The sequence below is a fragment of the Megascapheus bottae genome, chromosome 19, assembly GCF_031878675.1.
Source record: "Megascapheus bottae isolate mThoBot1 chromosome 19, mThoBot2.hap1, whole genome shotgun sequence".
Taxonomy (NCBI): domain Eukaryota; kingdom Metazoa; phylum Chordata; class Mammalia; order Rodentia; family Geomyidae; genus Megascapheus; species Megascapheus bottae.
In genome coordinates, this window is record NC_143527.1 from 42,137,553 (window position 1) to 42,164,835 (window position 27,283).

Genomic DNA, 27,283 nt, shown 5'->3' on the forward strand with positions numbered 1-27,283 from the left:
ATTAACATTGATTTTTACATCATATTGCAAATGTCATGTTTAAGAAACAAGTATTCAAGAAGAAAACCTCAGTTTTTGATCTTGAGATAGTTCAATGCATGAGGCCTATCCATATTATCAAAGGCAATCTACTTGAAGATTCAAAATACCTTCACAGCAACATCACAGTGTTTGAATCAATAGCTAGCATCATCACCAAGACAAGGCCACACAAAAAAATTAGCTGTTACAATGACTTGTGCTGTTAGGAACAAGGATAGTGGTTATCTCTGGGGATTTGGTATAACAAACAGAAGAAAGTACCCATGGAACTGCTGGGGTCATGCTACTTCTCAGTCTGTTGATGGATAGTATGGCAGGATGTTCCCCGCTACTCAGGAGACTGCCTCAGGATCCCCTTCACCCAGGGGGGTTTGAGATCAGACACAGATTGACCCTGTCCACAAAACTCAAACCAAAGCAAAATAGTAATTGGCAGCATTAAAATTTTTATGAATGTATTGATAGGAAAAAGCTGATAAAGTAAAATAATAGTTTCCTAATTAAATGTCCTTATTAGCTGGAAACTGGAATGAAACCTAAAAGAAACTCTATGCCAGCACAGGAGGGAGCCGGGTTCGATGCCTCCGTACCACACATATAGAAAGCCAGAAGTGGTGCTGTGGGTCAAGAGGTAGAGCACTAGCCTTGAGGAAAGCCCAAGGACAGTGCACAGGCCCTGACTTCAGTCCCTATGCCAGGGTTGGAAATGTGGCTTAGGGGTAAATCACTGAGTGCTTGCTTAGTATGCCTGAAGCCCTGGGTTTGATTCCTCAGTACCACATAAATAGAAAAAAAAAGCCGGAACTGGGGCTGTGGCTCAAGTGGTAGAGCTCTAGCCTTGGGCTCAAAGCTGAGATTAAGCTCCAGGAATGGCAAAAACCCCAAAACAAAAAACCAAACCAAACAAACAAAAAAACTATGTCAGTAAAGGCAGTGTCATTAACATCAGAAACATGACCACGAATATTATTTAATAATTTACTAGGCTTGGCTTTGTTCTTTCTACCCTTCTTCCTTTCTATATTACAGATAATACAACCCAGGAGAGATGCTGGGAGAAACAGTAGTATACAGCCCTTTCCCTTTCTGTGCAAGTTACCTGATGGTAACAGGTGAATGTGGTTCCGGGAGTGGGATCTAACCTTCCACCCATTCGTCTGCTGAGGATTGAACCCAAGCCCCTGCACGGTCCAGGATACTGGTCTACCAGTGGGCAGCCAGGTGCCCTCGGCGGCTGGCCTGGGGCCACCCTTCCTCCCCTAGGACCCTGTAACTCTCTCTGCAGGCCCGCTGCCTTCGCTCCCGGCCAAGGAGCCTGCTCTCTCCCAGTCCTTGGCTCCTTAGATTAAGGAACCAAAGCCGCCGCTGGACGTCTCCGGCGAGAAGTCAAATGCCGACCGACCCGGACTCAGGGCCAGGGATGTGTGGGAACGTTTCTCTCTCTTTTTCATTTTTCCCGGGACACCGAGCTTCCGGTACTTTGACCTCAGCCCATCTCGGAGCCCAGGGGAGCGCAGGCCCCGCCCACCGCAGGCCCCGCCCACCGCAGGGGAGTGTCTCCGGGGCGGGAGGGGGCGGGGGAGGAGAGCCGGCCGCGGGGATGCGCTGACGTGCCGTGCGTGCGGCCGCGGGGACGCGCAGACGCCGTGCGTGCGACCGCGGTAAGGCGGGTGTCCGCGGGCGGAGGCGGACGGAGGCGGAGCGTCTGCGGAAGCCATGTTTGTGGCGCGCAGCATCGCGGCGGACCACAAGGATCTAATCCACGATGTCTCTTTCGACTTCCACGGGAGGCGGATGGCCACCTGCTCCAGTGACCACAGCGTCAAGGTGCGCGTGGCGTTCCCGGGCCTGGAGCGAGGGAGTGAGATGGGAGGGGGGGAAACCGGACGCTGGCGTGGAGTAAAAGAACGCGTCACAACTTCCGCGTATGCTACCGGGCACGAGGCACCGAGCTCCCGGAACTGTTGTCATCTTCGGCCGGCAGGCCCGCGCTGACACATCTAGAAGCAGCGACGGCCCTTCCCGCCCGGGTATTGTGCAGTCACGACAGCCCCGCATCCCCGGCGATTGGGCTCCAGTGCGCCTGCGCGGGACAACATTGCGCCACGTGCGCGCTCTCGCCGCCCAGCCGCTGAGCGCATGCGCCAGCTGGGCCGTGGGCGTCCATCCGCTGGGGTCTTGGGTGTCGCTTAGCGGGGCCCGGTACTCCTTAGGGGGCACACACTTTTTGCGCCTTGGTGCTTTCCGACGGCGCCTGAAGGGAAGACTTTACCCGGTTGTTGTGTGTGTCAGGTTCTGTGCGGGTCACCAGTTACTTCACCTGGGATTGTTTTTGGAGTTCACAAAAATAACAAAACATTTGCTGCATCCAGGGGGGTTCTTTAATTGGCAGCTAAGAATCAGAGTGCGCCCCCCTTGTCTCTGCTCACGTCTGTTGGACTGCAGGACGAGGAGAGATCCATAACAGGATGTCTGGGGTTTGGTAACCTCAGATACGTTCTCAGGCAGTATCGGTTATTATTATCGGATAATCCCTGGTTTGAACGCAGGTCCTGGTGCTTGTTAGCCCTGTGCTCTGTCACTTGGCTCACATTTCCGACTACATTTCGCAGTCCTTTTTTGCTGGTGCGAGGGCTTGAACTTGGCCTAGGCACTGTCCCTGAGCCCTTTTTGTGCTCTACCACTTGAAGCCCAGCACGTTTTCCTGTAGTTTATTGGAGATAAGAGTCCCACAGATTTTCCTGCCTTGGCTAAGCCATATATTTATGCACACACGTGTACCCATTTTTATTAGTAAAAGTTAAACACTTATGTTTGGGGTGACAATGGAGTTTGAAGTTAGAGTTTGGTGTTTCCTAGGATTTGAGATAGGATCTCACTTTTTAACCTGCCTTGTCTAGACTTTGATCCTTCTATTCACATTTCCTGCTAAAGATGAGATGACAAAGAGCTATAGCTCACCCAGCTTCTTGTAGATGAAGTCTCTGTCTCTCTCCCTCCCTCTCTCCCCCCTCCCTCTCCCTCCCTCTCTCCCCCTCCCTCTCCCCCTCCCCCTCTCCCTCTCCCCCTCCCCTGTCCTGGGGCTTGAACTCAGGGCCTGGGCATTGTCCTTGAACTAGGACATGATTTACATTGTGGGCTTTGTGTTAGTGACTTTTGTTCTACTCACTAATGTATTGGTAACCCCAAAGTCCACTTTCCAAGTTTTTGCAGTCATTCGTAGACACCTGGGATGATAAAAAGTTTGAATTTTTTTAATGCTTTTCCAGCTTACATGGAACAAGGTAGTATTCTACCATCTTATTTTGGTTGTACTTTGAACAAGCTCCCCCCCCCCACACACACAATGTCACAGTTTCTTGCATTGTGTGTGTTTGTGGGTGTGTGTGTGTATGTGTGTATCATAGGGCTTGAACTCAGGGCCTGCACACTGTCCCTGACCTCTTTTGCTCATGGCTAGTGCTCTATCACTCTGGCTTTTTGGTGATTTTGGTGATTGATTGGAGATATGAATCTCAGGCACTTTCCTCCCCTGGCTGGTTTTGAATTAGCTAGGATATAGCTAAATAGCTAAGTGCCTAAGTAGCTAGGATATAGTTGTGATCCACCAGTGCCTAGCCTTCATATGGGTATGTAGTGTCATGCTGAAGTGTTTCTAAGCAAAGAAGGCTGTGTTGTGCCTTACTACCATACATATGTGTTAGATAAGCATCTTTTAGGCACTGTTGGCTCTGAGTTCAGTGTTGATGGATCAACGCTGTGTATTAAATAATATGTCTTTAAGCAGAAATGTAGGTGTTGAATAAAACATGGTTATGTATTAATTGGCTGGTGAAAATGTTATACCAGAGATTCACAGGACTCTAAATCACATCTTTCCTAGGAGCAGTGTTTTAGTAATTATAAAACCTAACTGCTAGCTGTGCACAGTGGCTCATGCCTATAATCCTAGCTACTCTGGAGGGTGAGATCTGAGGATCAAGGTTAAAAGCCAGACTGGGCACTAAAGAACAGGAGACTCTTATCTTCAATTAATCGCTAGAAAACTGGGGCTGTGGCTCCAGCGTAGGGTGGTAGCCTTGAGCTGAAGAGCTCAGGGACAGTACCCAGGCCCAGAGTTCAAGCCCCATGGCCAACAAAACAAGCAAAAAAAACCTAGCTGCTGTCAGTAATTACAATGTAGGGATTAGGTTGTTTGCCCAGTAGTAGAACTATAAGTCACACACACACACACCTCGAGCACACAGGAGAGAGAGATAGGTATGTGTGTGTGTGCGTGCACACAGGCACTTGTGTGCATGAAGTGAAAGAATAGACTGTCACTAGACCATAACTACGATTGTCTCTATTTCCTGATTTCAGTTTCTGGATCATGCTTGACCCAGTGCATCTGACACATTCAAGGTTCTTAGTAAATATTTGAATGAATGTTTTGTGTGTGTGTGTGTGTGTGAATTTTAAGCTCCTCTCTTATGCTTGGCATCAATTTTTGGTGTTTTTTTGTATAAAATATCTGCCTTTTGTTTTCATACAGGTATGGGATAAAAGTGAAAGTGGAGATTGGCATTGTACTGCTAGCTGGAAGGTTAGTATTTTTACTTTGATTCAAAAGAGTTGCAATGTTTACTATTTGCAGTGTTAAGACCTGATAATCACTTTGAAGGAGATTACAAAATATATACCTGATTCTTTTCCTGAAAAGGCAGTTAACTTTTTTTTTTGCTATTAAAATAATAGAAATGTAGTGCAGTGAAGTTATAAATAAGGAAATCTGTAATTCTGTATCATTGTATTTTTAGCTCTCTATTATATTCTTTACTTTTCTCTTTTTTGGTATCAGTAGGAGCTCAAACTTAGGGCCTTGCTTACCTCTTTTATTCAAATCTGGTAGTCTAGTATTTGAGCCACACTTTCATTTCTGGCTTTTTTGTTGGTTAATTGGAGATAAAAGTGTCTTGTATTTGTTGGATGACTTAGAACCTCAATTCTCAGCTTCCTGAGTAGATAGGTTTTTTTTTTTTTGTTGTTTCTTTGTTTTAGTTGTTCATGGACCTGAACTTAGGGCTTTGGCTCTGTCTCTGAGGCTTTTTTTTTTTTTTTTTGGCCAGTCCTGGAGGTCAAACTCAGTGCCTGGGCATTGTCCAATGGCTGCACCTGTAATCCTAACCACTTAGGTGGCTAAGATCCAGAGGATAACAGATCAAAGCCAGCTCAGACAGAAAAGTCCTCAAAACTCCATTACCAAAATAGCCAAAAGCTGACTGGCTAGAGGCATATCTCAATTGGTAGAATGTCACTAAAGTAAGCTACAATACCCTAGCACTTTACCACTTTTAGCCACAGTGCCACTTCTGGTTTTCTGGTGGTTAATTGGAGCTGTGTCTTGGCTGGGAGCGTGGCCTAGTGGTAGTGTGCTTGCCTACCGTGTATGAAACCCTGCTTTCTATTCCCTGGAACCACATACATAGAAAAAGCCAGAAGTGGTGTTGTGGCTCAAGTGACAGAACACTAGCCTTGAGCAAAAAGTGTCCAAGGGAAGTGACCAGGCCCTAAGTTTGAGCCCTGGAAAAGGGCCAAAAAAAAAAAAAAACAACTCTCATAGACTTTCATGCCTGGGCTGGCTTTGAACCATAATCCTCAAGCTCAGCCCCTCAAGTAGCTAAGATTACAGGCATGAACTTGTATTTGTTTCTTACTGTTTTTTTAAGATTTTATTAACAGTGATTTTTACAAAAATCATATTTCATCTTACTGTTTTTTATTAGCATATGTTTGTTATATACTGGAAAATTTCTTTTTTTTCAATCCTGGGGCTTGAACTCAGAGCCTGAGCATTGCCCATGAGCTTTCTCAAGAGACTATCACAGTACCACTTGAGCCACAGTACTACTTCTGGCTTTTTCTGTGTATATGGTACCAAGGAATTGAATCCAGGGCATCATGCATGTGCTTTATCAGTAGGCCACACTCCTGGTCCCCTATAGTGGAAGATTTCATTGTGATGTTTTATACATTGCTTCACTTCTTGTTTTTTTTTTTTTTTCTTCTGAGTATCACAGTTTGAACTTGGGGCCTGTGTCTCACTCACCTTGCTTACTTTAGTGACAGTCTACCACTTGAACCATACCTCTAGTCAGCTCACTTTTGGCTAGATATTTTGGAAATGGAGTTTTGAGGTCTTTTCTGTCTGAGCTGGCTTTGACCTGTGATCCTCTGGATCTTAGCCACCTGAGTGATTATAGGTGAAGCTACTGTTGCCTGGTATATTCCTTAATTTAAATTCTTTGATTTAATTACTCAGTTAAATTTGCCAGTTTTAAAGTCTGAGAATGTAGCTCACCAGCAGAGCATATTCCAGCACTGAATCTAAAAGAGAGAAAGAATTGACCAGAGTTTGAGATCAGACTGAGCCTGGTTGGTGACACAAATACTCCGGAGGCTGAAGAAGGAGGATTGTGAGTTCATGGCCAGCCTAGGCTATATACTTTCATCTTTGCTAAAAATGTTGTATAGATTGAATCCTTATGTATTTAGCTTTCTCATTGTTGTGACCAAAACAACTGCAAACTTAAAACAGGATTTATTTTGACCTTCATTCCAGAGGGTTCAGTCTAGTCATCATAGTAGCTGCAGTATGTGGCAGAAGTGGTTCTTCATCTCACACTGGACAGGAGGCAGGGAGACAGGAAAGAGTGAAGATAATCCCAAGCACCTGCTCTCAGTGACTTCCATCTTCCAACTATGCCCCCCCTCAAGTTTCTAGAACTTCCCCAAATAGTATCACCTGCTAGGAATGGAGTACCTAGCACATGATTCTTTCCGGGGGGTACTTGACGTCCAAACCATAATACCTTATAGATAGTCCTTTATATCCCATTGCTTTACCTGTATTGTGTTTTAATGTTCATCAGTTTGTCTTTTGTCAGTAGTCTGTTTTTAATGCTGTTGTGTAACTATATCACATTTTGTGGCATATCCATTCACCAGTTGAAGGATGTTTGAATTATCTGTATTATTGGGTTACTATGAATAATGTTTATGATAGAAGCCTTCCTAGCATTATAACAAAACACTTGAGATAATCAACTTACGAAAAGTAACTGGCAAGTAACTAACATTCAGTCAATTATTGGTTTGCCTGCTGCTTTTAGAACGTCACATTGATCAACTTTTTTCTATTACTCAGATAAAAAGTATGAACTCTTTTTTTCTTTTTTTTTTTCTTTTTGGCCAGTCCTGGGCTTGAGCTCAGGGCCTGAGCACTGTCCTTGGACTTTCTCAAGGCTAGAGCTCTACCACTTGAGCCTCAGCACCACTTCCGGCTTTTTTCTATGTATGTGGTACCGAGGAATCGTACCCGGGTCTTCATGCATGCTAGGCAAGCACTTTAACCACTAGGCCAAACTCCCGGCCCTGAACTCCTTTTTTCAAAAGAAAAACTTTGTATGTGTGAAATATGAGTAAACTCAGTTTTGTTTTCTTTGTTTTTTAAAAACCTCTAGACACACAGTGGATCTGTATGGCGTGTGACATGGGCCCATCCTGAATTTGGACAGGTTTTGGCTTCCTGTTCTTTTGACCGAACAGCTGCTGTATGGGAAGAAATAGTGGGAGAATCAAATGATAAGTTGAGAGGACAAAGTCACTGGGTGAGACATTTGTTTGTGTCCTCGTGGAGACAGGCATGGGAATATTGGGAATTCGTGGTGGTACTAAGAGTAATTTCCTCAGTCACTTGGTAATGTCACCACTTCTTCCTAATTTATCAGCTCCACTGTACCTTATGTCTTGTTTAGTCCGATTTCATTTGGTGTCAATTAATATATAGCTTTCTAAACTATTCTCTAATGTTCTTGAAAGCTTGTTTCCATTGTGCCCCTCCTATCAATTCAGTACTATGAACTGAATGTAGGGCCTCACATATGCCAAAACATGTACTCTACTTCAGAATTCCATTCTAGACCCTTGTTTTATAGTACTTTCCTTACAAAATATATTCTCCTTTATGTGTACCTACTTTAAGCTTTATCCTGGCCTTGATGGATATAGTTGATTGGAAAAGAACATAATTATTGTGCAGCTCCAATTCCTAATCTATACAGCAAGAACCTTTCCAACAATTTTATTGAAGATTTTTGTACTGCAGCCTTTTGTTTTTCCCTTTATAATTTTTCGTAATGGATAGTCACGTGTGGTATAAAATCTAAAAGTCATAAAAGGGTGTATATAGTAAGAATCTCCTTTTCCAGTACCACCCTGTTCTGTCTGTCACGGCTGCAGGTATTTTGTGAATTCTTCCTTTCTAGGACAGTGGCAGTCCAAGTGGGGTTATATGACATTTAGGTTTAAGAGAAGTTGCATGCCCTCTATTTACTTAATGCCTGCAGCATGCTTTGCACTACAGTCCTGTCTATATAAAAATTTGTAATGTTTTCTAGTTTTGTAAGTAGTCAAAGAAATTATGCACATATTAAATTGAGGTTTCTAAGACATTCTCTCTTAAAGGCAGTAATTAATTAAAGGTCATTAATTTGTTAGTAATTGTTATGGATGTGGTGTTTTACAAAGTGCTTTGGAGAGAATGGGAACCCAGACAGGCTTAAAAAAAAACTTAGACAAGGCAGGTACCAATGGCTTGATCCTGTAATCCTAGCTACTCAGGAGGTTGAGATATATCTATGAGACTCTTAGCTCCAATAAACCAGCAAAATGCTGGCTGCAGGTTGGCTCAAATGGTAGAGTGCCAGCTGTGAATGAAAAACGAAGAAGCAGAGCAAGAGTACGTAACCCCCAATGTAAGGCCTAGTTACAGTGTGTGTGCGCACGCATAGACACACATGCAGACACACACACAAAACAAAATAACCCCTAGTCCCATAAAACCCCAAATGAAAGAGTTCCCCCCCCCCCCCCCCCCCCCCCCGTGGACTCTGGGCCTGGGCACTGTTTCTGAGCTCAAGGCTATCTCACTACCCCTTCAGCCACTTGTGGTTTTCTAGTGGTTAATTGGAGATGAGTCTCACAGACTTTAGTGCCCAGTCTGGCTTTGAACCAGGATCGTCAAATCACAGCTTCCTGAGTAGCTAGGATTATAGGCATGAGCCACCTTGCCCAGCTTATGAATGAGCACTTTTGTGTTTATAATATCTACCATGTTTTCTTTCATTTATGATTTAAATTGTGTATTATCTTTTTCAGGTGAAGAGGACAACTCTAGTAGATAGCAGAACATCTGTTACAGATGTGAAATTTGCTCCCAAGCATATGGGTCTTATGTTAGCGACCTGTTCAGCAGATGGCATAGTTAGAATATATGAGGCACCAGATGTTATGAATCTCAGCCAATGGTCTCTGCAGCATGAGATCTCATGCAAGCTAAGCTGTAGTTGTATTTCTTGGAACCCTTCAAGGTAAGCTTACATATCTAACCTCTGATATTCTAGTTATATAAAGAAAAAGCTAGGGATTTTTTCTTTAAGGGAGAAAAGATTTATTGGGCTCAATGTTTCAGACATATCATTCTATTATAGGGAAAGAAGAGTGAAGCAGAGTGGTTTTGATCACCATGCCAGGGAGCAGAGAAAGAGAGTGCCAGCCCCTGGGCTAACTTTCTTCTTTTTCCTTTTTTATTCACTCTGGGCCCACCAACCGATGAGTGGTGTCATTTCTGTTGAGAGTGGCTTTTCCTCCCATAAGTTAATCCTCTTTGGAAATAACCTCAGACATTCATCTCCTTTGTGAGTCAAAATTGAAGCAAGTTGACAAAACCATGACAAGTCCACCTTTCATTAGCTTTGTCAAGTTTAACATTCTGCTCCTGGCCTCCCAAGAGTCAGGTTGGTAGATTTTTTTTTGCCAGCTATGGTACCAAGGAATTGAACCTGGGTCTTCATGCATACTAGGCAAGCACTCTACCACTAGGCCAAACTCCCAGCCCAGGTTAGTAGATTTTAAGCATTAAATTTTGATGATTTATTATCTCAATTTTTTTTTCTTTTTTGAAGATTTGTCATCTAGAAGCATTTCCCTTTTCTGCCTTGGAATCTTTTTTTTTGTTGTTGTTGTTCCTTTTACTTTGCTAAAGAACTCATCCATTGTAGCTGGGTGAGGTGGCTCATGCCTGTAATCCTAGCTACTCAGGAGGATCACAGTTCAAAGCTAGCCATGGCACTAAAATCAGTGAGACTCTTAACTCCAATTAACTACCAGAAAACTGGAAGTGGTGCTGTGGTTCAAGAAGTCGGGCGGTAGCCTTGAGCTGAAGTGCATAGAGACAATGCCCAGGCCCAGAGTTCAAGTCCCATGACTGACAAAAAAACAAAAACAACAACAAACCCCAAAAAACTCATCTGTTGTAAATATCTTGGGATGGACTTTCTGACTGTTTTTCATGTATATACATTTTATGTATTTAACGTACTCATAGAAAGACATGAAGTTATACACTATATGAACACGAATACATAAGGGAGTCAATAAACATACAGATATGTACAGACTCATTCTCCTTCTTTGTAGTTATTTTTATTCACTTACAAACACATTTGGTAGTTTTCCATATGTTGGTATAGCTAGTCTTCCCTGTCTTCTTCTTCTCCCAGGATTTTGCCATGTGTCCCAGGTTAACTTTAAACTTGAGGGTTTTCTGTCTCTGTCTTCTAAGTTCTAAGGTTACAGTTGTGAATCACCATGCCTATTTCTGTACTGTTCCTAAGTGTTATATATTATTATTAATAAGTATTATTTTTTCCCAGTCCTGGGGCTTGAACTCAGAGCCTAGGCTCTGAGCTTTTTCAAGGCTCTTATCACTTAAGTCACTGCACCACTTCCAGCTGTTTCTGGGTATATGGTACCAAGGAATCAAATCCAGGGCTTTGTACCTGCTAGGCAAAACCTACTAGGCCTTTCTCCTGGCCTGAAACACATGGTTTTAATTGTTTGACTTTTAGACTTTAGTCAGATACTACTAATGTTCTGTCTTGATGTGTTTAAACAGTGTTCATATTCACTAATTTAAAAAAAGATATAGTAGGGCTAGGAGTTTGGCTTAGTGGTAGAGTGCTTGCCTAGCATACATGAAGACCCAGGTTCGATTACTTGGTACCACATACATAGAAAAAAGCCAGAAGTGGTGCTGTGGCTAAAGTGGTAGAGCTCTAGCCTTGAGAAAGCTCCAGGACTGGCAGGAAAAAGAATATAGATAGCATATTTGGGAGTGTTTCCTCCTCCCATGATGACTCCTTGATACTTTAATTTTTGGTAATGTTAATAGGTAATGTTAATAGTTGTTTTAGTTATGTTGGCTGTTATCAGACTTCAACTTTGTATCCCTACTTGTTGATTTATGTTGCTACATTATTGCTTCTGTTTTAAAAAAAAAAAAAGAGGACTGGGGGTATAGCCTAGTGGTAGAGTGCCCACCTAGCAAGCACGAAGCCCTAGGTTCAATTCCTTAGTACCACATACACAGAAAAATCCAGAAGTGGCGCTGTGGATCAGGTGGTAGAACGCTAGCTTTGAGCTGTCCAAGGACTGAGTTCAAGCCCCAAGACTGAAAAAAAAAAAAAAAAAACCAAAATAACAAAAAACTAGCTTATTTTCTTCTTTATATAGATTGTTGTATCTCTTATGTTTTTTCATATTGCTTGTGTACTGACAAGATTAATAATAGTATTTACAGTCTAAATATATATATATATATATTTCTTTTTGGCCAGTCCTGGGCTTAGGCTCAGGGCCTGAGCACTGTCATTGGGTTTTCTTAAGGCTAGAGCTCTACCACTTGAGCCTCAGCACCACTTCCAGCTTTTTTCTATGTATGTGGTACCGAGGAATGAACCCAGGTCTTCGTGCATGCTAGGCAAGCACTCTACCACTAGGCCAAACTCCAGGCCCCATTAGTCCAAAATTTTTATATATGCATAAGGTTTTTTTTTTTTGCTTTTAAAATTGCAGAGTATTTCATTGTTAAAGTTTCCACATGTTTACAATACATCTTAAGTAGTCACACACCCTCATACATATTTATAATTCTCCTTCCACCTGAATTTCTCCTATTTGCAGAAAGAGCTGAACATTTTTTTTATCATGAAGTTTGTTACAGTTTGGTTCCTCCCTCATTTTATATTTTATTTTAAAATTTTTTATATATTTTTATTGTAATTAATAGAAGGGTTACATTATATTCATCACATAGAAGGTATATTACTTCACAAATATTGATACCCTTTCTCATGTCCTGTTTCCCATTCTCTCCCTCCCTCCCTCCCCCCTTCATTTTATATTTTAATTGCTAGATCTTTCAGGACAAAAAACTGCTAATGTATCTGAGATTTATTTTTTTTTGTTTCAGGTTTATTTTTAATCTATTAAATGTTTGAAGCTTTTTCTTTTGGGAAAAGAGCTTTCTATCTAAATATAGATTAAAGCTGGCGTGGTGGCTCTCCGCCTGTAATCTTAGCTACTCAGGAGGCTGAGATCTGAGGCTCAAGGTTCAAAGCCAGCCCAGGCACAAAAGAACCTGAGACTCTTATCTCCAGTTAACCTCTAGAAAATGGAAAGTGGGGCTGGGCTCAAGGGTAGGATGATACCCTTGAGCTAAAGAGCTCAGGGACAACACCCAGGCCCAGGCGTAGGGTGGTATCCTTGAGCTCAGGTACAGTGCCCAGGCCGATATCAAGCCCTATGACCTACCAAAAAATAAAAAATAAAAAAATAAAAAATAAATAAATAGATTAAAAAATCCAGGAGTCTCTAGTTCATGTACATGATATTCTCATACTTGGTAGTTGTTGTGGAGGTGTATGTCAGAGATCTAATTGTCACATAGGGACAGGCTAACTGGTAGGTTGTATGTCTGCTTGACTCCTGTTTTTTTTTAATCCTTTGAACTTGGCATTTTGATTATTTATGTAAATTGTTTTTACTTTTCTTTCTAGCTCTCGTGCTCATTCCCCAATGATAGCTGTAGGAAGTGATGACACTAGTCCAAATGCAATGGCCAAGGTTCAGGTTTTTGAATACAATGAAAACACCAGGTCAGTCTGTTTTGGTACTCCTTACTGTTCAAAATTACATTTAGGTTTAAAATATTCTTCCTTTATGTATTAACTGAATATGTATCACTTACATTTAGATATTTCCTATAATGTGTCAAGTTTTGTGTTAGACTTTAATATATAAGGTTGTTTGTTTCTTTTCTTTTTTGTTTTGGTATTCCATGCTCCCTACTTGTTTTGTTTTTGAAATGGGCCTTGTTATTATGGTCAGGCTTGTCTTAAACCCAGTGGGCTCAGTTGGTTCTTTCATTTCAGCCTTCTCCGGACTTGGGACTATAGGTATGTGACATGAATCCAGTTTGTGCTAGGCTCTGCTAATGTAGGGTTGAGAGGAAAGGTAATTGATTTCTTAATATATACCTTCTTTCAGGAAGAACAAAAAATAATGCTAAGAGGTAAACTTCATGAGCTGAAATCATCAGGGTGTTAAAGAATTTATTCCTGGAGGAACCTAGTCCAGAAAGGATTAGAGAACCAGAAGGTTTACCTACAGGAAAACCTACTTATAAGCACAAGTTAGCCAGACAGAAGGAGTAGCACTCTATGTGGAGAAGATTGCATTTGGTAAGGCCCAGGGAATAAGAGAGAGACCACACACACACACACACACACACACACACACACACACACACATACACATATGTATATGTGTGTTTATATTTATTTATTTATTTATTTTTTTTTTGCCAGTCCTGGGCTTGAGCTCAGGGCCTGAGCACTGTCCTTGGACTTTCTCAAGGCTAGAGCTCTACCACTTGAGCCTCAGCACCACTTCCAGCTTTTTTCTATGCATGTGGTACCGAGGAATCGAACCCGGGTCTTCATGCATGCGAGGCAAGCACTTTAACCACTAGGCCAAACTCCCGGCCCCTGTGTGTTTATATTTATGTATATATATTTGGGTATGTATGTATGAATAGTGACTGGAACATAATAGGTAAAAGACAGTGGTTGGAGCACAATAAGAAAAAGGAGTATGATAAGAAATAGCCAAGACTCTTAACCTGTGATAGGGTCCAGTGTTGCAGTGTAATCTTCAGAGTCATGGTAGAGTAATAGGATTCGATGATGGTTTAACTTTTCCGTAAGTGTGGGAACTCCTGTGAAGGAGAACATGAGTGAGGTTACTGTCTTATTTTTTTTTTTTCCAGTCCCAGGGCTTGAACTCAGGGCCTGAGCACTGTCCTTGGGTTTTCTCAAGGCTAGAGTCTACCACTAGAGCCACAGCACCATTTCTGCCTTTTGCTGTGTATGTGGTACTGAGGAATTGAACCTAGGGCTTTGTGCGTCCTACGGAAGCACTCTATCACTAGGCCAAACTCCTGGCCCTGTTATAAGTCTTGTTGGCTTTGAAATACAGTAGTGGCAGTGGGGATGGAGAGAAATTGATCATAAAAGAATAACTTAAGAAATGGTATCGGGGCAGGGAGCCAGAAATGGTGCTGTAGCTCAAGTGGTAGAGCTCTAGCCTTGAGAAACGCCCAAGGACTATATATATACATACATATATATATGGTTATCAAGAGGATCTGGATGTGGGCCATGTAGAAGAGAAGGCCTCAAGAAAATACATTTTGTGTTTTTTTGTTTTTTGGTTTTTTTTTTTGCCAGTCCTAGGCTTGAGCTCAGGATCTGAGCACTGTCCTTGGACTTTCTCAAGGCTAGAGCTCTACCACTTGAGCCTCAGCACCACTTCCGGCTTTTTTCTATGCATGTGGTACCAAGGAATCGAACCCAGGTCTTCGTGCATGCTAGGCAAGCACTTTAACCACTAGACCAAACTCCCGGCCCCTTCTTTTATTTTTTCTTTTCTTTCTTTCTGCCAGTCCTGGGGCCTGAACTCAGGGCCTGAGCACTGTCCTTGGGCTTTCCTCAAGCCTAGTGCTCTACCACTTGAGCCTCAGCATCACTTCCGGCTTTTTTTTTTCCTATATATGTGATACCAAGGAATCGAACCCGGGTCTTCATGCATGCTAGGCAAGCACTTTAACCACTAGGCCAAACTCCCGCCCCCAAAAATACATTTTATATTTATGTAGATGACAGGGTACTTTCATATGTAATTTTTTTTTTTTTTTGCCAGTCATGGGGCTTAAGCTCAGGGCCGGGGCTCTATCCCTGAGCTTCTACCACTTGAGCCACAGTGCCACTTCTGGCTTTTTCTGTGTATGTGGTACCGAGAAATGGAACCCAGGGCTTTATGTATGCTAGGCAAAAAATTTACCACTAAGCTACATTCCCCATCTCTAAAATTTTAATTCTATAAATAGACTAGGCAGCTTTTATATTAGCACTATTTTGCAAATAAACTGAAGAGACTTTCTAAGGGCCTGAGCACAGGAGGTGGGGTTTTGGGTCGATATAGAAGTTATGGGGCAGTGACTAATAAGGCTCAGATTCACACACTGGCATTTTTCCCACAGTGTGTGCTCTCAACTAATCTCTCCTATTTCTGGTCTTTGATATTGATATATTAGGGGATTATTTGATTATAGGTAGTGTAGAAACTGTAATGTCGAGGAGAATTTCTGGGAATCACATTAAAATGCATTTTTCAGTTTTATTGGCATGTCATGGCAACTTGAGATTATTTTGCATGCCTTAGAAGTTTCCAGGCTTGTGCAGATCACACAAAGACCAGTACTTAGGTGATATTGCCTTGGTGATTATAGGGTGAGCAGAGGTCAAGGAGAGAACCTTGATGCATACCTGTTGGTAGATATTTCCCAAAGCATGCTGGATTAAAGAAGTCAGTTGTAGAGCCAGATGCCTGTGGCTCATATCTAAAATCCTAACTACTCAGAAGACAGATCTGAGGATTGTGGTTTAAAGCTAACCCAGGCAGAAAAGTATGAGACTTTTATCTTCAATTAACCCATGCCCCCTCCTTCCCCTCAACTGGAAGTGGACCTGTGTGGCTCAAAGTAAGTTAGAGGGCTAGCTTTGATCAGAAAAAGCTCAGGGCCAGTGCTCAGACCCTGAGTTTAAAAAAAAAAAAGTCAATTATGTTAGAAAACTGTTGTGGAAATAGTGGGATGAACTTATCTCTCTGTCCCTCCTACACACAGATTATATGTGTTTCAGTCATGTGTATAATATTCACTTGAAGACTTAGACAACTGAGTAGACAACTCTGACTTGCCTTCTCCTTCATATATTCTCATTCTCTTTTTATAGGCACAGAAATAGAATTATAGGGATGTTTCATTTTGTTACCATTTTTAAAATGTTGTTTTTATCAGCTTTATCTTCAGATATTACAAAACCTGTATTGTCCTCTTCCCCCCATTAGACAGGGTCTTCATATGTACCCTAGGCTGGCCTTGAACTGTGTGTGTGTGTGTGTGTGTGTGTGTGTGCGTGTGTGCGTGTGTGTGCGCGCGCGTGTGTGTGCATGCGTGTGCTTGTGTGTTTGTGTGTGTTAGCAGCACTGGGTCTTGAACTTTGACGCTCAAGCCCATGTGGGAGTTCTATTCACTACTGGAGTTCTACCATTTAAGAGAGTGCAGCCTTGGACTCTTGATCCTCCTGCTTCAGCCTCTTGAATGCTGGATTATAATCATGAACCATCATGCCCTAAAAGAAGATATTACACCAAGGGCTGGTGGCTCATGCCTGCAATCCTAACTACTCAGGAGGTTGACATGTTCAAAATCAGCCTGGGCTGGGAAGTCTGTAAGATTTTTATCTTCACATAACCACCAAAAAGCCAGAAGTGGAACTGTTTTCTCAAGTGATAGACACCAGCCTTAAGTAAGAAAGCTTAGGGACGGTGCCCAGACCCTGAGTTTAAGCCCTAGGAATGGCACCAAAATAAATCTGGAAGCCAGAAATCTGAAATTAAGGTGTTGGCAGGAATGTGATTGTTCTGAAATTCTTTAGTTTCTGGCTTCCTTCAGTTTCTTATAAATCTAGGAGCTCTCTTTGGATTGTGGCAGCAACTCTGTCTCTGCCTCTGTGATAACATGGTATCTCCCCCCTCCCCTCTCTCTCTTAATAAAGGCACTAGACATTGGAATCAGTCCCATCTTAAATTCATAAGATTTAAATTCATACTGAGATCTATACATACTCAGAGTAAGGTCATGTTCTCAGTTTGATCATGTTCTCAGATTAGTAGGAGTTACATCTTTTTTGGGGGCCACTACACTACAGAGGTAAACACTAACCAAACAATATGGAAAATAAAAAAAATCTCGTGTGCAATAATGTGTTGTTTTGCTGGTTTCTCCAATTTTTAATGTAGTTTTTTTTTTCAATTAGGAAATATGCAAAGGCTGAAACACTTATGACAGTTATTGATCCTGTTCATGATATTGCATTTGCTCCAAACTTGGGAAGATCTTTCCACATTCTAGCAATAGCAACCAAAGATGTAAGAATATTTACATTAAAGCCTGTGAGGTAAGTTTTAGAAACTATCATGAATTTGAATATATTCTTGCCTCCTTATTATCTATATTTGTGGAAGAGAGAATAGAGGAAACGTGCTCTGAAGAATGGGTTGTTGAAGAGTTTTGGGAATGAGATATTAAGCAAGGAGAAATGTATATTCTCAGTTCCTTTTTGATGGTACTGTAATTTGAACTCGAGGACTTGCAGTTGCTAGGCAGATGCTGTATTACTTTAGGGTCATATGTTCAGCCCATTTTTTTCTCGTTATTTTTCTAATAGAGTTTCACTTTTGCCTGGGCCAGCCTAGACTGCCATCCATCTGTTTATCCTTTCCAAGTAACTAGGAGAGCAGGCATACTCCACTGTGTCCTCATTTTTATTGGTTGAGATGGATGTTCTGTGAACTCTTTTTTTTTTTTTTTTTTTTTTTGCCTGTCCTGGGGCTTAAACTCAGGGCCTGGCTATTGTCCTTGAACACTTTTTACTCAAGGCTAGTGCTCTGCCACTTGAACCGCAGCACCACTTCTGGCTTTTTCTGAGTATGAGGTACCAAGTAGTCGAAGCCAGGGCTTCGTGCAAGCTAGGCAAGCACTCTACCGCTAGGCCATGCTCCCAGCCTATTCTGTGAACTTTTGTATGGGCTGTTTTTTTTTTTTTTTTTTTTTTTTGGTTGTGGGGCTTGAACTCAGCCTGGGCATTGTCCCTGAACTCTTCAGCTCAAGGCTATTGCTCTACCACTTGAGCCAAAGAGCCACTTCAAGTTTTCTGGTAGTCAGTTGAAGATAAGAGTCTCAGGGGAAGAGATTGTCTTCCCCTGGCTGGCTTTGACCTCGATCCTCAGATCTCAGTCTCAGTAGCTAGGATTACAGATGCCCAGCCGAATGGACTGTTGAACTGTGATTTAGCTTCATGAGTAATTAGGATTACAGACATGAGTCACTAAGTCCAACTTAGTTTTTTTATTTAGGCTGGGAGTTTGGCTTAGTGGTAGACTGCTTGCCTAGCATGCACAAAGACCCAGGTTCCATTCCTTGATACCACATACATAGAAAAAGCCAGAAGTGGTGCTGTGTTCAAGTGGCAGAGTGCTAGCCTTGAGAAAGCTCAAGGACAGCACCCAGGCCCCGAGTCCTGAGTTCAAGCCCCAGGACTGACAAAAATAAATAAAAGTCACTGATTATCACTGGGATTACTTTAGGTCATGGGGAATTCACATGAAATGACACCAAACCAGCTAAAGTGCTGTATTCATGGATGAAATATAGTTGTTCACATTATTATAAGAGATGTGGTAAATATATTTGTGTTAGTATAGCATGCATACACACACACACACACACTCTTTTTAAACTTTTCCTCAGAATTCCCCCCTCCCTTTTTTTGTAATTAATAGGAAAGAACTTACTTCCTCTGGTGGACCAACAAAATTTGAAATCCATATAGTGGCTCAGTTTGATAATCATAATTCCCAGGTGTGGCGAGTGAGTTGGAACATAACAGGAACAGTACTAGCATCTTCCGGAGATGATGGCTGTGTCAGGCTGTGGAAAGGTAAGATTTCAGTGGAGGAGGAATGATTGCTTTCTGTTTCTTTTTTTCCCTTTAGTTGTCGAGCTTGAACTCAGGGCCTGGGTGCTGCTCTGAGCTCTTTTGCTCAAGGTTAGTGCGCTACCACTTTGAACCATAGCTCCACTTCTGGTTTTTGAGTGGTTAATTAAAGGTAAAAGTTTTACATGAACTTTTCTGTCTCATCTGTCTTCAAACCCCATCTTCAGATTGCAGCCTCTTGAGTAGCTAGGGCTATAGGCATGAGCCACCAAAGCCTGGCTTACTCTGTTTTTACTTTAGAACTTTCATTTTACCGAGTTTTGTCTAGTGATAGAGTGCTTGTGTAGCATGCACAAAGACTTGGGTTCGATTCCTCGGTACCCCATACATAGAAAAAAGCTGGAAGTGGTGCTGAGAAAGTCTTAAGAACAGTGCTCAGGCCCTGAGCTCAAGCCCAGGACTGGCCAAAAAAAAAAAAAAAAAAAAAAAATGAACTCTGAAATACCTTAAGAATTTGTTTTTATTTTTTTTTTTTTGTGGGTCATGTGGCTTGAACTTGGCCTGGGTGCTGTCTCTGAGCTCTTCAGCTCAAGGCTACCACTCTATCCTTGAGCCAAGCCCCACTTCCTGTTTTCTAGGGGTTAATTGGAGATAAGAGTCTCAGGTGCTTTAATGCGGAGACTGACTCTGAACCTTGATCCTCAGATCTCAGCCTTCTAAGTAGCTAGGATTACAGGCGTGAACCACTGCACCTGGCAAGAATTTACCTTTTCAAACTACGTTAAAACCACTGTAATATTTGTGTTATTTTGAACACAAGTTTACCTACCCATTCGTGAATTGTTTTGCAATTTCTCATGTGGAAGAAAACAGCTGTTAAAACTTAATTCAGTGTTGCCAACAAAAAATTATTTACTATATCTATAAATATGTATGACTACAAACTCAGGGCTACAATTGTATTTAATGAATAAAGTCATGTTTGATAAAACCTGTCAAACCCTCCTACACAAAGGCTTTGTTATCAATATCCATCTCTAAAAATATTAGGTGTAGGGCCGGGAGTTTGGCTTAATGGTAGAGCCCTGGCCTAGCATGCATGAAGGTCTGGATTCAATTCCTTGGTAGCACATATTAAAAAAAACAAAACAAAAACAGGGGCCGGGAATTTGGCCTAGTGTTAGAGTGCTTGCCTAGCATGCATGAGGACACGGGTTCAATTCCTTGGTACCACATGTATAGAAAAAAAAAGCTGGAAGTGATGCTGTGGCTCAAGTGGTAAAGCTCTAGTCTTAAGAAAGTCCAAGGACAGTGCTCAGGCCCTGGGCTCAAGCCCAGGACTGGCCAAAAAAAAAGATTAGGTGTACCCACAAAATATACTTGGAGATCCAAGAAGAGATGTCTGTCTATTCCTTATTATATGACCAAAAAACAACTACAAAAAAATGATCAAAGGCCATCTGCCAGACCTGTAATCCTAACTACTCAGGGGGATGAAACAGGATCAGGATTTGAATACAGTCTAGGTGGGAAAAGTACATAACATTAACTGACATAAAAAAGTTGGAATTGGAGGTATGGCTAAAGTGATGGAGTGCCAGCCTTGAATATAAAAGCTAAAGTTTAAGAGTCTCGAGTTCTAGTCCACTCACACAAAAAGAATGATCAATGATCAAGGTTTTATTTAGATATTAACCTCCTTATGTGATAGTGTTGTGGTATTGTTTTTGTTAATCTTGTAAGGAAGAGACAAGGATGGTGTTTTGTTTTGTTTTTGCTGGTCCTGGGGCTTGAACTCAGGCCTGAGCATTGTCCTTGCTTGGGCTTTCTCAAGGCCTACTGCTCTACCACTTGAACCATAGCTCAAGCCACAGCTTTTTCTATGTATGTGGTACCAAGGAATTGAAACCTCAACTTTATTCATGCTGGGCAAGCACTCTAGGCCAAACTCCCAGTCAGTGGATGGTATTTTTTAAATTTATTAATTCTTTAGAAAACTAATTTAAATTTTTCCTAAATCTTCAGAGAGATGTTTTATTTAAAGATTGTCTTTAGGGGCCGGGGGTTAGGCCTAGTGGTAAGAGTGTTTGCCTAGCATGCACGGAGACCCGAGTTTGATTCCTTGGTACCACATATATAGAAAAAAGCTGGAAATGGTGCTGTGGCTCCAGTGGTAGAACTCTAACCTTGAGAAAGCTCAAGAACAGTGCTCAGGCCCTGAATTCAGATTCCAGGACTGGCAAATAAATAAAGATTGTCTTTAATAGTGTATTTGAAAAGAAATGTGTTTCTATTGTATTTTTTTTTTTTTTTTTTTTTTTTTTGCCAGTCCTGGGCTTGAGCTCAGGGCCTGAGCACTATCCTTGGACTTTCTCAAGGCTAGAACTCTACCACTTGAGCCTCAGCACCACTTCTGGCTTTTTTCTATGTATGTGGTACCGAGCCCGGGTCTTCATGCATGCTAGGCAAGCACTTTGACCACTAGGCCAAACTCCCAGCCCCTCTATTGTATTTTTTTATTTGTAGTTTTAGGACATGGAAGCAGGTCTGTACCTGCATAGATTTTAGTCATGTTAATGAAATTATTACCACTGCAGTGGCTCAGTCCATAGCACAGGAGACTACTAATCACATTAATATGTTTGACCACTTTCCTTTCAGCAAACTATATGGACAATTGGAAGTGCACTGGTATTTTGAAAGGTAATGGGAGTCCAGTCAGTGGAAATTCTCAGCAGGGAAACGCAACTCCTTCCTTAGGTTCAAATATTCCAAATCTTCAAAACTCATTAAATGGATCTTCTTCTGGAAGGTAGGCTGTTTTACAGGAAAAGTAGAAATTACCTTCTTTTCAAGTTATTTTGGTAGTCATACTAAAGATATGTTATTTATGGATTTTAAGATGAAATGAAAAAATTCACACATAATGAAGTCTTAGAACTCAAGAAGTCCATTGTTAGCTTTAGTCCTAATATGTACAGGTATTGTGAGGCCATTAAACTGTATCCTGATGGTCTGTCAGTAGAAGTGTTTAAAGCGTTGCCTTTTGCTTCTATGGCAGTGAGAAGAAATGTTAATAGTGAGGATTGCAGTTTTAGATTCCCATCAGTGTTTTTAATTACTTGTAGAGTGGCCTTTATATCAAAATAAACAAGATTTAAAATAATATATAATAAAGCTTTGTATAATAGAGTGTGTTAAATGATTTGGCTTTTGTGTTTTGAACTTTTAATATTTGTAAGAAGAAATTATAAAATCAGAGATCTTGAGTTTTAAAATAGTAAATAATCCACTAAGTTAGCCAGATGGAGCTCATTTCAATCATCTCAGCTACTGAGTAGGAAGTAAGGAGGGCCTCTGAATTTCCAAGCAGCTTGAACACAAGGGCTGGAAGTATATATGCCTTAAGGGGTGGAACTCTTGCCTCATACTATGTCAATTCTGGACAAAGCAAAAGACAAAAATCCCAATATGATGGTAAAGAGTCTTCTTTTTATTCTCATACTCACACTTCAGATATGTATATTTGTAAGGTAAAATTATTTTAATGTGTTTTCATTAACATTTGCAATAAGAATTCAGAAAACTTCAAATCCTAGCTTGTGTGTATCTGTATTTAAATTTTCTTGAATTGTTTTTTTTTAAATAATGGTTACTTTTTAAAATAAAGAAGCCAATTATTTGACTTAGAGCTTTTTATTAAATTAAAAAAAACTTATTATAAAGATGATATGCAATATTTCTGTCTATCAAGATTTCAGGATACAGAAGGTGGCAGATTATGATTTCATGAAGCAAAGAGTTAATAATATTTTAAAAGTATGATTTTAGGACTTGCTGCCTGTATTGCATTTTTTTTAGTAGTAGTGTTGATGTTTTGATCTGTATTCTTGTTGTACAGTAACCACCTGTGTTAGATCTGTGATGCATTTTCCCTTCTCCATTTGTATTATGTCCTTTAACAGAAAGCACAGCTGAGTACAAGCTAACTGGAGTAACTTTGGTGTTTTGCTGCTTGTTGCATGCACACAGGAATGGAAAGCAAGCTCCTTTCCCTTTTCCCCAGCGCCGTTTGACCTCTCCCAAGACACACCAGCCTGCTTACTACTAAATGCAGTTCAAAAGTCCTTTACAAATGCAGTGTATATCATCTTTTTGTACGAGTCAGTTTGTTGACACTATTTAAAACTTTTGACATACAAAAGGAGAGGCTTTTTGTTGAGACATTGTCACCAAAACAATTTTTTGAAATGTTCCAGAAATTGAGTCTAAAAACTAAAAGGATTGTTATCATCCTTATCAGTAGTTGGTTGGAGGGGAAATAGCATTTAATTCCATTTGGAGATAATATGCATATCTCTTCTGTTTTCTACAACTATTAGGTGAAATGATAATTTTTTATAATTTTAATTTGAAGATTGAATAAATATTTTTCAGAAAGATTGTTTTGAGTGCTAATTTGTTTACCTAAAGTTGCTTTATACGTGATACCCCCATACAACTCTGTCATTTCTTTGTAATATTTAAAAGATGTTAGTAAGGAAGTAATTAATAAAATAGTGCTAGAGTTGAGATGGGAGTAATTTGTACAGTTTGTAGCCAACAGAAACATTTGGTATTATTTTCATTTGGTAGTAAAATGGAAATACCCTTTTTAAGTTTGCAATTTATACTCTCTAAAGAGGTAAATGTTTCTAATATTTGCATGTGTATCTTTATGGTGTTATTCTACCGCTTAATTTCTCTTGGGCTGTAATTGAGAAACATTAAGAGAGGTAGTTACAACTATGCTGGAAAGATGCACACAAATTAATTTCCATTCTATGTCTCAGGATTTTTCTTTAGTTTTCTGTTTCAGTGAATTCATATCTTCTACATTTCAGAACTTGATGATAAAACTATAAATATTTACATTTCTAAAATGCATAATATTACGGGTAAGTTCTAAAATGGCTAAAGAATAGTAGGGCATAATAATTCTTTCAGTTCTTTTGTGTATCAAAATTCTGTGGCTATTCTAAGGGGTTTTTTTTTGGTAGAAAAGTATGTCCAAATGATTGTATTTCATCAGAAATATGTTACGGTAGCCAGCCATGTGCTGTGTGAAAGTGTACTGAAGTTGGTTTTTAGTATTATGTATGCACTACTAATGTGTGCTGCTACAGATGGAGCAAGCATTGCTCAAAATGAAGACACATTAGATTTGTAAATTTATAGAATAGCGTCAAGTGTTTGAGAAAGGAAAATGTCTTAAATTTATAAAGTTAACGCCTTTTTTGGTAACATACTGATAATTTCTTTGACATTTTAAGTTTTAACAGATTGTATTTCTTTCAAGTTTCTATACTTGCCTAAGCAATCTTGATTTGAATAAGGGTCTTGATTTGTGCTATTACGTTCTGTTAGTTTTGGCATGAATATACTAAAGCTTTTTTTTTTTTCCAGCATGTATTTTCTCCTCTTTGGTTCTCTTTGTATTTACTACTTTTCTCTTTTTCTTCTGTTTTCTTTTTGTTTGTTTTCTTTCCCCCCCTGTCGTTTATGTTTTGTTTGGTGTTTTTGTTCCTGTCTTAATTGTTTCAGGTATTTCTTTCCCCCTCTGGATTCCCCACGGGCTGGATCGAGATGGTCCAGTTCTGCCCAGCTCCTTCCTCCTCCTCCTCCTCCTCCTCCTCTGGTAGAGCACTCTTGCGATGCTGACACTGCCAACCTCCAGTATCCTCACCCTCGCAGACGATATCTCTCTGGGCCTCTTAATCCCTTACCTGAGAATGAAGGGGTTTAAACAGATTTAACATTTAAAGGCCTTGTTCAAATGCTTGTAAATGCTTTCCTTCTTGGCTGCTTTTTGTTTTCTTTATTTTCCTTCAGAAGAGTTTTCTTATTTAGGGTCTGTCTTGCATGTATTACATACAACCACAGTGTTTGGAACCTTAAATTTGTTTGTGCGTCTGCATCAAAGGAACATTGGCTCTATTGGTTGATAACCTTTGATGAAATGAGATGCGTATAAGCAATATTAACTGTGAAAATCACACACTAGTTGATTTCAAAGTGCCCATTTTATAAATTTCATTCGGAACTGTTACCAGGGTCTTAAGTCTCTTCTGCTTTGTTATATTGGTTAATGTGAAAGCATATCATCATGGAATACAACTTTGTCACTGAGACATTAAGAAATGTTTTAAATTTTACAGTCTGATGTTACAAGTGAATATAATATGTAAAATAAATCATTCCTGTGTATAAAGCAGCAAAACATAATTTGGATTTTGTTTTGTTTTTTAGAGAAATTTACCTTTTGTTATTTGGAATTATTGTTTTAAAGTTTTTGTAATTACTATCCAAGTAGATTATTTAATAAAAATATTTTTAAAATATGAATCTTCTGCCTTATAAAATAGAATATACTTTAGATATTTAATAAGGATTACTTTCCTCTTCACATGTCACAAAAAGAAAAAGGCTCAAAGAAATGAAAATTCAGAGATAATTAAACAATATCTGGGAAAGTGGCTTAGTGATAGAATGCTTGACAAGCTGGCATGAGCCCTGGATTGGATTCTGCAGTACCATATAAACAGAACAACCTGGAAGTGGTACTATGGATCTAGTGGTAGAGTGCTAGCCTTGAACAAAAGAAGCTCAAGGACAGTGCCCAGGGCCTGAGGAATGGCAAGACATTACATTTAGCTGAGTGTTGATGGCATACACCTGTAATCCTACTGACTCTGGAGGTTGAGATCTAACCTGAGTAGTTAAGTCCTTTAGACTTGTCACCAATTAACCACCAGATGTGGTGCTGTGGCTGTAGTGGAAGAATACTAGTCTTCGAGTAAAAAAGCTCAGGGATAGTGCTTAGGTCCTGAGTTCAATTTCCAAATCCAGTACAAAACAAAACCAAACCACCCTTACATTGAAAAGGTAGATAGCCAGTATATAAATTAACAGCCAAGACTGATGTTCAATCTTGTTAGTCAACATTGGATTATAATTATTATTATTATTTTTGCCAGTCCTGGGGCTTGAACCCCGGGTCCGGGCACTGTCCCTGAGCTTTCTCAAGGCTAGTACTCTACCACTTGAGCCCCAGCGCCTCTTCTGGCTTTTCTTGTGTGTAGTACCAAAGAAAGCCAGAGCTTCGTGCATGTTAGGCAAGTACTCTACCAGTAGGCCATGTTTCTGGCCCATTAGATTCTCTTCTTTTTCTTTCTTTTTTTTTTTTTTTTTTTTTTTTTTTTTTTTTTTTTTGCCAGTTGTGTGGTTTGAACTCAGGCCTGGGCTTTATCCCTAAGCCTCTCTGTGATCAAGGCTAGTACTCTACCACTTGAGCCACAGCACCACTTCTGGCTTTTTCTCTACCAATCAGCCATATTCCCAGCCCCCATTAGGTTACTTTCTACAATATTTTAAGGCTGGAAATTATATTTGCTATGGTAAAATAAAATATGGAGCTAGTAACAATAATTGCTTTTGATTTTGTTATTCAAGAGATTGTGAAGAATTTAACCTTCAGGTCTTAGAAGATATGCCATCACTGCTCCATTACCTACCTCTACCTTTGATATACAGGGGAATGATCCTGGGGTCTGGGCACTTGGCTAGGCAAACTACAATAGCCCTTGAAAGATATGTTAAACAGCATTTCCCATGTGTGCACCTATCCCATGACATCACTGTTAAATTCTAATTTTCAAACACCTTTTTAGAGGATAGAGCTGATAGAATTAATCCCAGAAGGTTTGAGTGTTCTTTTGTCTATAAAATTAATATTCCAGTGTGAAAGGAAATTGTCAGATAATTTTAAATGGTCTTCCTTTTGTTAAAAGACTTGAAACCTTTATATAGGATAACAGATCTAAGTTAAAAGGAACCCCAGCTCAAAATTATCGATTCATGTCTTAAAGGTTTAAGTGATTTTGGAATCAGCTGGAGTTAGAATGATCATGAATTGAGACCATTTATCTAGCCCAGTGAATATTGGGCATCTGTTCCGTTATATCCTCTGGGATATGTAAAAAGAACGTTATCATAAACAATCTAGTAAGAAGGCATTTCAGAAGGTAACGGGTTCTGCTTTCTAAGGAAGAAACTGTATAATAGGCCTAAAAGCCATCAATTTAGCTGATCTTGGCAGCATTTGCAAGGGTATGGGGTTTTAACAAGTGGAATAGTCTTTGTAGAGGATATAGGGTTGTATTCAGAGAATGGGATGTAAGAATATGATGAAAAAGCCAGGT

The 27,283-nt window shown here is 40.4% G+C and overlaps 1 protein-coding gene across 3 annotated transcripts; it reads left to right on the forward strand.

Moving 5' to 3' along the window:
* Positions 1-1,713: 1,713 nt before the first annotated feature.
* On the forward strand, positions 1,714-25,351 carry Seh1l (SEH1 like nucleoporin). 3 transcript variants are annotated; one of them, XM_090353451.1, is made up of 9 exons: positions 1,714-1,869; positions 4,577-4,627; positions 7,545-7,691; positions 9,241-9,452; positions 12,981-13,079; positions 17,364-17,504; positions 18,889-19,046; positions 21,705-21,855; positions 24,627-25,351. In XM_090353451.1, the coding sequence occupies exons 1-9, from the start codon at positions 1,759-1,761 to the stop codon at positions 24,826-24,828; spliced, it is 1,272 nt and encodes a 423-aa protein (XP_090209577.1). In that variant the 5' UTR covers positions 1,714-1,758; the 3' UTR covers positions 24,829-25,351. The 3 variants fall into 3 exon arrangements, with proteins under 3 accessions (XP_090209577.1, XP_090209579.1, XP_090209578.1); XM_090353453.1 differs by having other exon boundaries at positions 23,009-24,721; XM_090353452.1 differs by lacking the exon at positions 7,545-7,691.
* The last annotated feature ends 1,932 nt before the right edge of the window (positions 25,352-27,283 follow it).

Coding starts and splice junctions, on each gene's coding strand:
- Seh1l (XM_090353451.1), top strand. CDS start 1,759: ATGTTTGTGGCGCGCAGCATCGCGGCGGACCACAAGGATCTAATCCAC. Junction 7,692..9,240: donor TGAGAGGACAAAGTCACTGG/GTGAGACATTTG, acceptor TATCTTTTTCAG/GTGAAGAGGACAACTCTAGT. Junction 17,505..18,888: donor TTTACATTAAAGCCTGTGAG/GTAAGTTTTAGA, acceptor TGTAATTAATAG/GAAAGAACTTACTTCCTCTG.